This window comes from Gopherus evgoodei, chromosome 3, assembly GCF_007399415.2.
Source record: "Gopherus evgoodei ecotype Sinaloan lineage chromosome 3, rGopEvg1_v1.p, whole genome shotgun sequence".
In the NCBI taxonomy this organism is placed as follows: domain Eukaryota; kingdom Metazoa; phylum Chordata; order Testudines; family Testudinidae; genus Gopherus; species Gopherus evgoodei.
The window spans coordinates 186,603,956-186,619,610 of record NC_044324.1 but is presented as its reverse complement, the minus strand read 5'-3'; the positions used below and the strand labels follow the sequence as shown (position 1 = coordinate 186,619,610).

General features: G+C 39.4%; 1 protein-coding gene across 3 annotated transcripts in view; it reads right to left on the bottom strand.

Moving 5' to 3' along the window:
• Window positions 1-15,655, bottom strand: part of PLEKHH2 (pleckstrin homology, MyTH4 and FERM domain containing H2) — a 123,149-nt gene that overhangs the window by 77,273 nt on the left and 30,221 nt on the right. For 2 of the 3 annotated variants that reach the window (XM_030557657.1, XM_030557658.1), the window contains exon 3: window positions 2,081-2,143. In XM_030557657.1, coding sequence (XP_030413517.1) covers window positions 2,081-2,143 — 63 coding nt within the window. Of the gene's footprint in view, window positions 1-2,080; window positions 2,144-7,229; window positions 7,234-15,655 lie in introns of those variants that run through there. The other variant, XM_030557660.1, reaches the window with a different exon arrangement.

Sequence of the window (15,655 nt, the reverse complement as noted above, 5' to 3'; positions counted from 1 at the left end):
ACCCTGAGCTGCCAAGTGCTAAAATAGATCAAAGATGACAGCATTTTGTAGATCATACTTTATCTTTAGCCAATAGTACTGCAAGGGCACTGCTAACACTTAGAGGTTTTGTTAACATCAGTTCTAACTTCTGATTCCATAACAAATAAAACTACTAGATATAGTAAAAGGGGACAAATATGATGACTATCTTGGGAACACTTACCTCCCTCATCTGACTGTTATGAGGCTTAATAAATAAAGGTCTGCTAAGTCTTTTGAAACTCTTGCTTACACACAGCACACATGAAAATAATTAGTATTATTTTATTAAAATTATGACTCTTATAAAGATCTTGCTCATAGTCAATGAATGCATTCTTCTCCAAGTCACCAAGATCCTGAATGAGAAAACACTCAGAACATGTTTAAATCCATTCCAAATCAAGACAGCACTAACCATGCACTTAGAGTTACATATAAACAGAGATGCTTTCTTGAACTGAGGCCAGAGACCATGGCCAGGATTTTTGTCTAATTTTCAGGGTTATTACTTAAACGGTCCTTGGATTATATGCTCTTTTAGGCGTAGAGACTGTCTTCCTCTGAGTCTGTAAACACCTGGCATAATGTGGCCACATTTTTGATTAAGGCCTTTGGGTGCTTCTCTATCATAAAATATTAATGCTAAATTCACGCAAATATCAACATGGGAAAGAAATAATTGTGGTATATATAGCCTTTTAAGGCTTGACTACAGAGCATAGAACGTGACCAATCTTTGCTCCACAGAAAACATTCCTGAGTCAGATGTTTAGTGTTTATACTAATTTATAAACAAAGAGAAACAATTTACAAACCCAACTGCAGAACATGCCCACTTTCAGCAGATCTCTGTGTTCAGCCTTGAAATGCTCTTCCCACTGCTCATATAAACATAATTCAAATTCTAGCATGTGAGAGAAGAGCTGAACTTGGGCAACAGACCCTTTTCACCAAAGAAATTGAAACCATAAATCCTTTCAGCACTGTTAAAGAGAAAAGAGAGCACTCGCTATGGATGAATCACTAAAATATATGTACAGACAGACTAGCAAAGGCCAGGAAACAGTGGTTTATGCTGCTCCCAATTAACAATTCCTGTGTGCTTTTAAACTGATTTTTTTTTATCAGTAAAGCAAATTGGGAGATTCATTAGTAGAGTATAACAAATTGAAGCTGAGAACATACAGCTTCTGTGTAAACCAAGGGCTTGGTCTTGCAATGCAATGGAATACCCTCAACTCCCACTAAGTTCAATGGAAGCTGATGGTCTCGGCAAAGCTCACAGGAAGTGGCCTCACCTTGCAGCTCAGACTCCTACTATTTTGTTTGAGGAGATCTATGCGTGTATTTGAATTACTGCAACAATGAATGCATGCATTCCATATGATGTGATTTTTTATGCTTTTACACTTTATATTACCAATGATTTCATTTAATTTTTGATGCACATTCTTATATGGCATCGTTTGGGTATCCATCAGGGACACTGGCTTTAGTCACTAAAACATCTTCATTTTGGGACAGCAAAGACAACCTAAATTTAGTATGTGTGGACTACTTAATCCCATGGACAACCAAAACTTTAAAAGAGGGCTCAACGTTGGAGAATTCTCCTATTTAGTGATGGTACTTTTACTTCAGAATATGGCTCTAAGGCACAAATATGTTAATTTTATGTTTTTATGGCTTTGCTACTGTCAGGACTGTTTTCTCTACCTTTTGTTAGTTTTACATTTGCATCACTTATCAAAAGCTAGAAAAAGATACAGAAGAAAAATACTGTACAAACAAAAAGATTCAAGACATGCACTTAATATTTGTTTTGGCAAATTTGACTATATGTTAAGACAGACCCATAACTGGGTGGCAAACCAAGATGTTACAATATCTATTAGGAAACATCTACAGTGGGACATTTTAAAAGATATTATCCTCTCCTTCTCAATACTAGCTAAGGAATATAGCAATATTTCTGAGTCTCCTTTGCTAACATTGCTCGAATACATCATCCAACAATAGCTATCAGGCATACTGTACTTCTTCAATTTAAATGTACCTGCTGAAAAGCTCTCTCTGCTTGACGATCTGCATCAATAACTTGTCTTTCAAGTTGTTGCATCTGTATATACATATAAAACAGCGTGTCATAAAATGAGCACTCCTTTTATAAGCTGCCACCAAAAGCTCCATAATGGAAGATAATTTCATATCCTATTTAGAACAAAAAAACTAATATGACCTAAAAAAATAAAACAAGTAAAAGTTAGGACAAGTTGCATTTGCGACTGAGGAAATAATCAATACATGAGGATGATATCAAAATATTATTGAGGTTCTACTAAAGTAGGGAAATTCAGTAAAAATTATCTTTATAATAGACCCTTGTGGCTAACTTCTGTACCATAATGGCTCTTCCCTGCTACCATGTAGTAGAAATGGTTTTGATAGTTACCCTTAGACCCTTAGCTCTTTTCTGTTCTTGAGGCCCAACCCTGCAAAGTGCTGAGCTTTCTTAGCTCCTATTGACATTAATAAGACTTGAAGGCACTTCGTACAGTGCAGAATCAAGTCCCTAGTTCCTAGTAAAGTTGAACACTCAGTCCTCCGGAAGGACTGTACTAGACGCAACATTCAAGCATCCATGCAACATTCAAACACCATCTGACCGAGAGAGCAAAATGGACACCAAAAAAATCTGTGACCTACTACAAGATAGTAGTCAGGTACTGCAGAGAAAAGTCTACTACTAACTGTGCTGAAATATTATTTTTGCTAGAATCCTTCTAGCATTGTTTTCCTGATATAGGAATTTTTTCTGTGAGAACCAATTTATAAAAACAGGCTAGAGAGTACCTGGGAAGACAAATACTTTTCAGCATGGTTACAGGAGCTTGCATCTGCAGAAATATTAAACTATTATTCCACACCAGTTGTCACTTGGACAGATGTGAGCCACATGTGGACATGGACTAAAGGTCACGCATTGATCACATAGACCACTGTTCCTAATCATAGGTCATGGTCAAATATTTATGAGGATAATACCCAACCTCAGAATTATGACTGGAAAAGACTCGTATACAAGCGCTAAATATTTGAAGAAGGGTTATTCCATCCTACAATATTACTGTGTCTTGCTTGTACTCTACTTCTCTCATTTTCCAGATTCTTGGCTTTTTCAGATGTCAATCCATATTACCAGTAACAGTTTTGTATAGTTTCAATACCTCACCCTGTCATAACATTTCTTCCCAGATCTGGACCTTAGCGTCCAAAATATGGGTGTTAGCATTAAAACCTACAAGCACAGTTACCAACTTGGACCTGGTATCGCTGCCACCAGCTAGGAATTATACAGTGCCTAGCTCACTGTGGTCTCCCCAAAACCTTCCCTGGGAGACCCCCAGACTCAGATGCCTTGAGTCTTACAACAAAGGGAAATAACCTCCTCCCCTTGTTTCCTTGTTACTTCCTCCCAGGCTCCCCTCCCTGGACGACCCTAGGAGATTCCCTGCTTCCAGTCCTGGAAACACAAGTACCGAGAGATCTAATCTCTCTTCCCCCTCACCCAGAGGGTATGCAAAGTCAGGCTTAGTAAATCTAACACAAAGAGATTTTCCCCCTGACTTCTTCCTCCCACCAGTTCCCTGGTGAGCTGCAGACTCAATTCCCTGGAGTCCCCACTAAAGAAAAACTCCAACAGACCTTAAAAAGAAAGCTTTATATAAAAAGAAAGAAATAGACATTAAATATAGTCTCTGTATTACGGTGACAATATACAGGCTCAATTGCTTAAAGGAAAAAAATGAATAAACAGCCTTATCCAAAAAGAATACAATTTAAAACATTCCAGCAACTACACACATGTAAATACAAAAAAAAACCAATATAAACTTATTGTCTTACTATCCTTGTACTTACAACTTGGAAACAGAAGATTAGAAAGCCTGGAGATAGAAAAATCACTCTCAGAGCCGAGAGGGTCACCGAACCAAGACAAAGAACAAAGAACACACACCCCAAACTTCCCTCCACCCAGACTGGAAAAAGTCTTGTTTCCTGATTGGTCCTCTGGTCAAGTGTTTCAGGTTACTGTTTGTTAACCCTTTTATAGGTGAAAGAAACATTAACCCTTAGCTATCTGTTTATGACACGCCCCCCCAAATTGCAGACAGTGGGGAACCTCACTGGCGGCGATTTCTTCCTAGAACTTTAAAATAAACAGATTAATACAACACATGCACCTTTACATATACCAGTAAGTATATAACTAACAGGCTTTTACATTTTAAGAACACTTTTTAACTACTGGATTCTGGGAAACTTTCACGAGAGAGTGCATCTGCTACTTTGTTAGAAGCTCCTGAAATGTGCTGAATTTCAAAATCAAAATCTTGGAGAGCTAAACTCCAACGAAGAAGTTTCTTGTTGTTCCCCTTGGCAGTATGAAGCCACTTTAGCGCAGCATGGTCAGTTTGTAGCTGGAACCGCCGTCCCCAAACATATGGGCGTAGCTTTTCCAGGGCGTACACAATGGCATAGCATTCTTTTTCACTGACTGACCAGTGACTTTCCCTCTCAAACAGTTTCTTGCTGAGAAACACGACAGGATGGAAGTTGTGATCCGTTGCTTCCTGCATGAGAACTGCTCCTATACCACGCTCAGATGCATCCGTGGTTACTAGGAATGGCTTGTCAAAGTCCGGGGCCCTGAGCACAGGGTCAGACATGAGCGTTGCCTTAAGTTGGGTAAAGGCCTTTTGACACTCATCAGTCCACTTAACTGCATTCGGCTGGGTCCTTTTGGTCAGGTCGGTCAGTGGGGCAGTGATTTGGCTGTAGTGTGGTATAAATCACTTGTAATACCCGGCCAAGCCTAAGAAGGATTGGACCTGTTTCTTTGACTTTGGGACAGGCCACTTTTGGATAGCATCCACCTTGGCCTGTAGGGGGTTTATGGTTCCTCAACCCACCTGGTATCCCAGGTAAGTTACTCTGTTTTGGCCTATTTGACATTTCTTGGCCTTAACAGTTAGTCCGGCCTGCCTGATGCACTCAAAGACCTTTTCCAGGTGTTCGGGCCAGGAGTCAGAAAAAATTGCCACATCATCGAGGTAGGCAACTGCATATTCTCCCAGTCCTGCTAGTAGACCATCTACCAGCCTCTGGAAGGTGGCGGGTGCATTTCGAAGCCCGAAAGGAAGGACATTAAATTCATACACCTCCGCATGGGTGATGAATGCTGACCTTTCCTTGGCAGGTTCGTTTAGCGGTACTTGCCAGTACGCCTTGGTTAAGTCTATTGTAGAGATGAACTGGGCACGTCCCAACTTCTCCAATAGCTCATCGGTGCATGGCGCTGGTTGCTGTTCCAGTTCCGGGCCTGGGACTGGAGGTGCTGTGGCTGTTTCAGTGATTGGCATGGAATCCGGGTCCACTACCTTTGTCTGGGTCTCTGGTAACACAGACGGGGCGTCTGTGGACGGCTCAGGAACAGGAATGGGTCTGGAAACTTTCCTGGTTTGGCTGCATGTAACCATTCCCACTCTCTTGGCCCGCTTTACCTGGTTGGCCAAGTCTTCCCCCAGTAGCATGGGGATGAAATAATTGTCATAGACTGCAAAAGTTCACATTCCTGACTAGCCTTTGTACTGGACAGGTAATTCAGCTGTAGGCAAGTCTACAGCTTGTGACATGAAGGGGTAAATTGTCACTTGGGCCTTTGGTTTGATGAATTTGAGGTCTACAAAGGATTGGTGGATAGCTGACACTTGTGCCCCCGCGTCTCTCCACGCAGTAACCTTCTTTCCGCCCACTCTCAAAATTTCCCTTCACTCCAAGGGTATTTGAGAGGCATCTGGGCCTGGGGATCTTTGGTGTGATGGTAGTGTAATGAACTGCACTCGGTTGGGGTTCTTTGGGCATTTGGCCTTTATATATCCCAGTTCATTACACTTAAAGCATCTTCCAGCTGACTGGTCACTGGGTCGAGATGAGTTACTGGAGACTGGTGAGGTGGAAGAATAGGGTGTCCATGGCTTTCCTTGGGTTGTAGGTGGGGTCTTTGGCTGCCCTCGGTTGTAGGGTTTATGGTCGGTGTGCCCTCTGGGGTATTCGTTCCCCTTGACAGTAGCTTTCTTGCTTTCTGCCACTTCCATCCATCTGGCTCCAATCTCCCCCGCCTCGGTGAGATTTTTGGGTTTTCCATCTTGTATGTACCGTGTTATGTCCTCAGGAACACCATCCAAGAACTGTTACATTTGTATGAGAAGGTGCAGTTCGTCTATGGATTTAACATTGGTTCCTGATATCCAGGCCTCATAATTCTTTCCAACGTAGTAGGCATGTTTGGGAAATGACACATCTGGTTTCCACTTTTGGGTTCTGAAATGCCGACGGGCATGATCCGGGATTATCCCCATTCTTAATCTGGCCTTGTTTTGAAACAGTTTATTATCGTTCATTCGGTCCTTTGGCATTTCAGCCGCCACCTCTGCTAAAGGTCCACTGAGCTGTGGCCTCAATTCTACCATGTACTGGTCTTCAGAGATGCTGTACCCAAGACAGGTTCTTTCAAAATTTTCCAAGAAGGCCTCGGTGTCATCACCTGCCTTGTAGGTGGGAAATTTCCTGTGCTGTGGAACATGGAACAAGTATTGGTGAAGGGTTGTTAGGATTGGCTGTGTTCTGTTGCTTAGCCTGTTCTAATGCCATGGCCTGTTGGTGGGCCTCCCTCTGTTTTTCCAGCTCTCGTTGGTGGGCTGCATTGTTGGCTTCTTCTTGTTTTTGTAGCCTTTCCATCTCTTGTTTGTGAGTTGCCTCATCTCTGGCCATTTGTGTTCTTAGTAGTTCTATCTGTTTTTCCATTGCTTCCAGCTGTACTGCTTCTGGTTTTTGTGACATTCTGGTTCCTGTTTTCTTGTGTTGCGGTATCCTCCGGTGTTTATTGTCTGAACTGCTGGCTCTGTTGTCTCCTGGGGTTTGCCTAGCAACAGTGCCTTTTTTTTCCCTCTAGCTAATCTTTTAAATGTAAAGTAAACCAGAAAAACCACTTTATTTGCATGTGTGTTGTGCTGGGTACTTGACTCTCAATGGGAGTACTATGTTTAACTAGAGACCCTTAATAGTTCCTTGCTTAATATGCAAGCTACTGCCAGGAAAGAACAGAAAAAAAAATTTCTCTCTGGTTCCTTTTAAAACCAAACCCTCTCTGCTCAAAAGCACCTAGCAGAGAAAAGAAAAATATAATATTCCTACTGGTTTCTGGATTCTGTCTTTCCCACAACGCTGCACACCATGTCATAACATTTCTTCCCAGATCTGGACCTTAGCGTCCAAAATATGGGTGTTAGCATTAAAACCTACAAGCATAGTTACCAGCTTGGACCTGGTATCGCTGCCACCAGCTAGGAATTATACAGTGCCTAGCTCACTGTGGTCTCCCCAAAACCTTCCCTGGGGGACCCCCAGACTCAGGTGCCTTGAGTCTTACAACAAAGGGAAATAATCCCCTCCCCTTGTTTCCTTGTTACTTCCTCCCAGGCTCCCCTCCCTGGACGACCCTAGGAGATTCTCTGCTTCCAGTCCTGGAAACACAAGTACCGAGAGATCTAATCTCTCTTCCGCCTCACCCAGAGGGTATGCAAAGTCAGGCTTAGTAAATCTAACACAAAGAGATTTTCCCCCTGACTTCTTCCTCCCACCAGTTCCCTGGTGAGCTGCAGACTCAATTCCCTGGAGTCCCCACTAAAGAAAAACTCCAACAGATCTTAAAAAGAAAGCTTTATATAAAAAGAAAGAAAAAGACATTAAATATAGTCTCTGTATTACGGTGACAATATACAGGCTCAATTGCTTAAAGGAAAAAAATGAATAAACAGCCTTATCCAAAAAGAATACAATTTAAAACATTCCAGCAACTACACACATGTAAATACAAAAAAAACCAATATAAACTTATTGTCTTACTATCCTTGTACTTACAACTTGGAAACAGAAGATTAGAAAGCCTGGAGATAGAAAAATCACTCTCAGAGCCGAGAGGGTCACCGAACCAAGACAAAGAACAAAGAACACACACCCCAAACTTCCCTCCACCCAGATTGGAAAAAGTCTTGTTTCCTGATTGGTCCTCTGGTCAGGTGTTTCAGGTTACTGTTTGTTAACCCTTTTATAGGTGAAAGAAACATTAACCCTTAGCTATCTGTTTATGACACACCCAGACAAGAACACACAGTTGTCACTTGCTGTCAATCAAAAGGCAGGGAAATGAGAGAAGAGAAAGTTTGTACTAACTAAGAAAAGCTGTCATTAACCTCTTAATATCTCTCCACTTTAATAATATGGAAACCTAAACTTCACACAATAGCATGTAATTTGAATCAAGGATTATAAACATAGTACAGTGCAAATAACCAAAACTGTGCTCCCCCATAGGCTCTTTTGAAGGAACAGGATTAAAGAAATGGTAGTTCTATTCATGCACTAAATGTTTAGACAGAGGTGAGGAGTTAAATACCCATTTGGAACAAATTGTGTTCCTTTTTGTCTGTGTAATTAAAACCAAAACCAAAACCCTGTTTGTCATTAATCTTGAGTTTTTTATCACTGGGTTTTAAGTTTTATAATTTAGTATCCTAAAATTACTTTTCAGAGTTGTAGTTTTAGATTGTCTATTGAAGTATGAAATTAGGTTACAAAGCTTGCTTTAATAGGGCTGTTTAACATTTGCTATTTTAGTAAATTTGTAGCAAGGATTAAATTGTATGTTTGAGAATATTGATAGCAAATATCATGCACTACACTAAACTTACAGTGATGACACACATTACATTGCATAGTAATAAACATGGAATAAACATCTAATTAACATTCTATGGTAGTATGATAGAAAAAATCTTTTAAGTATTCATAATGTGGCTTTACTGTAGATGAATGGCAAACAGTCCAAATAACTTGTAAACACAGGTGGAATGCCAGTATCAGTGTTTTGTGAACCACTAATAGATATACCATAAGTAGAGGTTCTAATTTGAGCTTTAAACTAATTTTTACCAGAAAGAACCACCCAAAAAGACTGACACACATACCTACTAATTTATATATAGAAATAAAACTTGGAATTTTTGCTTGCCAGTCCCAATCATGCATCTTAACTGTCCTTCATTACAAGGGAAACACCTCATTAAATGACATCCATGCCACACAAACCTGGCATGATCTCCAGGGCTTACTCCAGGCAGCAGCGAAGGAAGCAGGTGCTTGAGCTGGCCAATGGAAAGGGGCGGGAGGCAGGGAGCGAAGGACCTGCCGCCGAAGAATGAAGCGGCACGATTGAGCTCCCGCCAAAGTGCCGCTGATCAGCTTTATTTTGTTTAATTTTGCTTCGCTATTTGGGGTGGTAAAAAAGCTGGAGCTGGCCCTGATGATCTCACTTTATCCTTTTGTAAATTATTCCTATCACAAATCCAAATTCATGTGATGTCACAAGAAATGTTTGTGATCAAACTAATCCCACATAATTTTGAGCTTCCTGTTTTACTATTTTTGTATCCTGGCTTGAGTTTGTGTCCTCCATTTGGAAGTTGGCAGGAACATATCAAATCAACATAACAGATCTTCTACGTCCTCTTCCTTCATAGGATAGCTACAGCTAGGGAAGAAGGAGCCAACATTTTGCAACAAGCTGAGCTGTCTGATCACTTAGCCAGCCTTTGGCTTACCACCATTCCTGTCTAGGAAGCTGACAGACTAGAACAAACACATTGCATATAGTCTAAGCTGCAAACCTCCTAAGTCATACTGAGCTTTTCAGGTTCAAATTTATTTCCTGAAGAAACTCCCACTCAACTTCTCAGAAAACAAAAGGCCTCAAGCCCTGAAAACAAAACACAGCCTCCTTTGCATCATGGTACCATTATTAGATATTGGCTAACAACTAGACAATAGCACTGCTCTTCTGCACAGCACTTTGAGTTTTGTACAATACCACGAAAAACAGGAATTATTCCCACATCTCCATGCTGTTTCCAAGCATCTGTAACACTATGCAGTGCTGGCTAGAGGACTATAAATACCTACACAGAAGTTAGTGACATGAATAACATTACTTGAATAAAAGCTTTAGGTGTTCTTAAACTAAAAACAACAATCTGAGGGAAATGACCTGACAAATTTACCGAGCAAAATAGCGCTGAAAGGGTTAAGAATGTGATACTGTGTTTAATATTTGCTTTTTGTAGAGCTGACTGAAGAAAATATGTTAAGTAGTTTTGCATGAGCTCAAAATATGGATAAGTCAGCCAGCTTTCTGGCAGCAACTACACTTTGTTCTTGTAATTTGGAAACTTTCTGAAGACTCCCAAATGTATGTTTGGCTTCTGTGAAATAATATAACAATATATTCTGTACTTTCTGAATAATATACCATAGTGACCAAACTTTAGTAGTTGTTCTATTACATGGAACTGGCTAATGCTTCAATAGTTAAGGGCCAGATACTATTTCCTCAACAAATCTGGATTTTTTTTTCCTTCGGGGTTTATTGATTTAGGTTTATTTTAGAGTATCTATCCCAAACTTGAAGCATTATATAACAATTGCAATAATAGTAATATAATAGGTACAATACAAACGTAAAAATTCAAAGTTCACACAAACAATCTGCTCCAAGCCACAATACTGCTTGTCCAAAAAGTAAGAGAGATCCTCACCCATGCTCTGGACTAAATCTTTTTTTTTTTTTTTTTTGCTTCTTTATGATATATAAAGAAAGCCTAAGAATTTTTTTTCTTTTTTTCTATTTTTCACAGGGTTTTCTGCTTGCTTTTCTACATTTGAAATTCAAGTCTTGTCTACTCTGCTTTTCCTGGAAAACTCAGTAGACAAATGGAGAACTAGTAAGCTTAGGATATCAAAAGCACCAAGCAAGAGAAATGTTCCTAATTGAGGAGGATATCATTTTTACTCAGACAGTTTAGAATTCCCCGAGATCCAAAGCATGCTGCTAGTTTTTAAACAGAACTTCCTAATGAAGTCAAATTAAAAAATAAAAGGCAGTTCTGATAAACCCCTGTCTCCCTCATTTTTTAACAGTTACTTAACTTGAAACCTCTACTTCAGTTTTGGGGGAAAAAGATTTATTTACTAAATATGCAGCACCTCTACCTCTTCAACTGAGGGCCGAGAATACCCAATTCACTTCTCTAAATCCAACAAGAATTTACCATTTCTGAGACTTTTTAACCATTTTTACTATATTAAAACAAAAACAACAACAACCTTTGAGTATTTTTAAAAATACACTATAAAAGAGCAAACAAACCATAATCTACTCCCTCTCTTTCGTTGGGAGGCTGAAAAGGTCCTTTATTAGTATAAAAGACATTTTAAACTAACCACTCAAGAATCTTGTTACATCAACACTCTTTTAAAAATATGATGTTATCCATGCACAATATAAACCTCCTTTCCTCCCCTTTTTATTAAGCATTCATAGACCTTCTAGTCTGACCTTTGGTATAACACCGGTCATAGAATTTCCCAATACTAATTCCTAGAGAGCATATAATTTAGAATAAACATCCCATCTTGATTTAAAAATTCCCAGTGATGGAGAATCCACCATGACCCTACGTAAATTGTTCCAATGGTTAATTATCCTCACTGTTAAAAACGTAAACCTTACATCCCATCTGAATTTGTCCAGCTTCAACTTTCAGTTACTGGATTATTTTATATAGGTCTTTGCTAGACTGAAGAGCCTATTATCAAATATTTGTTCCACATGAAGTACTTACAAACTACAAAAATACACCTCTTAACCTTCTCTTTGTTAAGCAAAATAGATTGAGCTCCTTGAGTCTATCACTATAAGGAATGTATTCTACTCCTTTGGTTATTCTCATGGCTCTTCTCTGAACCCTCTCTGTTTTATTAACATCATTCTTGAATGGTGAATACCAGAACTGAACAGAGTATTCCAACAGTGGTCACACCAGTGCCAAATACAGAGGTATTGTATTTGATGTTGATGCATCCTGGGATCGCATTAGCTCTTTTGGCCACAGTGTCTCACTGGGAACTCATGTTCAGGTCACTGTCCATCATGACCCCCAAATCTTTTTCAGATATACTGCTTCCCACAATAGAGTTTCCCATCCTTAAGTATGGCTTACATTCTTTGCTCCTAGATGTATACATTTACATTTAGCCATGTTAAAACACATATTGTTTGCTTGTGTCCAGTTTGCCAAGCAATCCTGATTGCGCTGTGTCAGTGACCTGTCCTCTTCATTATTTACCATTCTCCAATTCCCGTGTCATCTGCAAACTTTATCATGGATTATTTTGTTTTCTCCCAACTCATCGATAACATTGTTAAATAGTGTAGGGCCAAGAACTGATCCCCTGCAAACCTCCCACCAGTAACATATCCACTAGATGATGATTCCCTGCCTACAATTATATTAAGAGCTATCAGTTAGCCAGCTTTTAATCCACTTAATGTGTGTCATATTAATATTATACTGTTCTAGATTTCTAATCAAAATTTTGTGCAGTACCAAATCAAATGCCTTACAAAAGTTATATTACATTAGCATTATTACCTTTATCATCCAAACTTGTCATCTCATTAAAAACGAAAAGTTAGTTTGACAAGATTCATTTTCCATAAACCTGCGTTGATTGGCATTAATTATATTACATTCCTTAAATTCTTTATTAATTGAGTCCTGCATCAGCCGCTCCATTATCTTGCTTGGAATTAATGTCAGACTGACAGGCCTCTAATTCCCCAGGTCATCCAGTTTACCATTTGAAAATGGCACAACATTAGCTTTCTTCCAGTCTTCTGGGACTTTCTCAGTGTTCCAAGACTTATTGAACCTCACCGTTAATGGTCCAACAAGCTCCTCAGCCAACTCTTTTAAAACTTTTGGATGCAAGCTATTCAGACCAGCTGACTTAAAAATGCTTAACTTTAGTAGCTACTGTTTACCATATGTCATAACTTTAGTCCCAGATTTGGACCTTAGCGTCCAAAATATGGGGGTTAGCATGAAAACCTCCAAGCTTAGTTACCAGCTTGGACCTGGTACTTGCTGCCACCACCCAAAAAATTAGAGTGTTTTGGGGCACTCTGGTCCCCCTGAAAAACCTTCCCTGGGGACCCCAAGACCCAAATTCCTTGAGTCTCACAACAAAGGGAAATAATCCTTTTTCCCTTCCCCCCTCCAGGTGCTCCTGGAGAGATACACAGACACAAGCTCTGTGAATCCAAACAGAGTGACTCCCCCTTTCCGTTTCCAGTCCTGGAAACAAAAGCACTTTCCTCTTCACCCAGAGGGAATGCAAAATCAGGCTAGCAAATCCAACACACACAGATCTCCCCCTGATTTCTTCCTCCCACCAATTCCCTGGTGAGTACAGACTCAATTTCCCTGAAATTTCCCAGAAAAGAAAACTCCAACAGGTCTCAAAAAGAAAGCTTTATATAAAAAGAAAGAAAATACATACAAATGGTCTCTCTGTATTAAGGTGACAAAATACAGGGTCAATTGCTTAAAAGAATATTGAATAAACAGCCTTATTCAAAAAGAATACAAATCAAAGCACTCCAGCACTTATATTCATGCAAATACCAAAGAAAAGAAACCATATAACTTACTATCTGATCTCTTTGTCCTTACACTTAGAAACAGAAGAGTAGAAAGCAGAAACTACTTCTCCAAAGCTCAGAGAAAGCAGGCAGACAGAAAACAAAGACCTCAGACACAAAATTCCCTCCACCCAAAGTTGAAAAAATCTGGTTTCCTGATTGGTCCTCTGGTCAGGTGCTTCAGGTGAAAGAGACATTAACCCTTAGCTATCTGTTTATGACACCATATTCCTGAGATACTGGTGGAATGGAAAGAGTATTATCATATGTGACTACATAATCTGTTTTCCCCCAAATACAGAACAAAAATATTTATTGAACACTTCTGCCTTTCCTGCATTATTGATAATTGTACCATTTCCATCTGGTAATGGACCAATACTATGGTTAGGATTTTTTTTTTGTTCCTAATATATTTAGCCTACAAGGAGTATCTTTCAGGGCTGACAGAAGGAATGTATGTAATCGGAAATGCAAGGCAAGTTAGGTTCCTGTTGCGAAGTTCTGTACAAAAAACCCCCGCCCTCTTCTGGTGACTAAGCCTAAGAGAACACTTAAATGATCCTCAGAAATATCAAACACATTATTCTATAAAGTGGACTACATACATACCGTCAAATTTTCCAATATGATTCCATCGTTACTTCCCTATTAACCAATTTCTCTTCTACATATCACACACTTCCCATAAAGCCATGTAAAATCTCTACAAACTATAGCCAGAATTAAAACATTAACTAACCAACAAAGTAAGCTATATAAACAATCACAGATGGCATGGTTCTACATCACTCTGTTATTAATAAACATTTCAAAGTAAAATAAATTTGTAAAGGGGAAGTTAGCATATACATTTCTTTGCAGGCACTTTTCTCTTTACTAGATCATTTTTAGGTAATTGCAGAGATGGTACATTAATTAAAAAGGTTTATCTTGCCCATGGAATGTTGCATTTTATTGGTGTGGGAACCCTCTCTTGTCCCATAAAAACTAAGGGACAATAATAATATTTATCTATATTCACAAAATGAAATATACTCCTGTAAAGAAACTGAGATCCCAAGTTAAACATTTTAGCACAAAAGCTTTCCCTTGGAATAAATCCAGAACTTTAAAAATATTTAATGTTCATGCTGCAGAGTTCCTTGCTGAATAATCTCTCATAGAAAAAAGCTTAATGCATTAACGAGATCTTGAAGGATCCTCAGGATAGCAAGAGAGACCAAAAAGTGGTGATCTTTTGTCATAAACAGATAAGTAAGAGTTAATTGAACAGAAGTACTTCATGTCTCTTTTGCCTGGAAAGGGTTAACAAGATCAGTGAGCCAGGCTGTCACCTGACCAGAGGACCAATCAGGTGACAGGATACTTTCAAATCTTGAAGGAGGGAAGTTTTTGTGTGTGCTGTTAGTTTTTGGTTGTTGTTCACTCTGGGGGCTCAGAGGGACCAGACGTGCAACCAGGTTTCTCTCCAATCTCTCCGATACAGGCTCTTATAAGTTCAGAATAGCGAGTACTAGGTAGATAAAGCGAGTTAAGCTTATGTTTGTTTTCTTTATTTGCAAATGTGTATTTGGCTGGAAGGAGTTCAAATGTGTATTTGGCTGAAAGGATTTTTATTTGTACTTGTATACTTAGGCTGGGAGGGTATTCTCAATGTCTATAGCTGAAAGACCCTGTATCTATTCCATCTTAAATTTACAAAGATAATTTTTACTGTTTTCTTTCTTTAATTAAAAGCTTTTCTTGTTAAGAACCTGATTTTTTTTTATTCTGGTGAGACCCCAGGGGACAGGGTCTGGATCCACCAGGGAATTGGTGGGGAGAAAGGAGGGAAGGGGGAGAGAAAGGTTATTTTCACTCTGTGTTAGGATTACTTTCTCTCTCAGGGTGAGTCTGGGCGGGGGAGAGAGAAGGAGGGAGGAAGGTGGATTTTCCTCTCTGTTTTAAGATTCAAGTAGTTTGAATCAC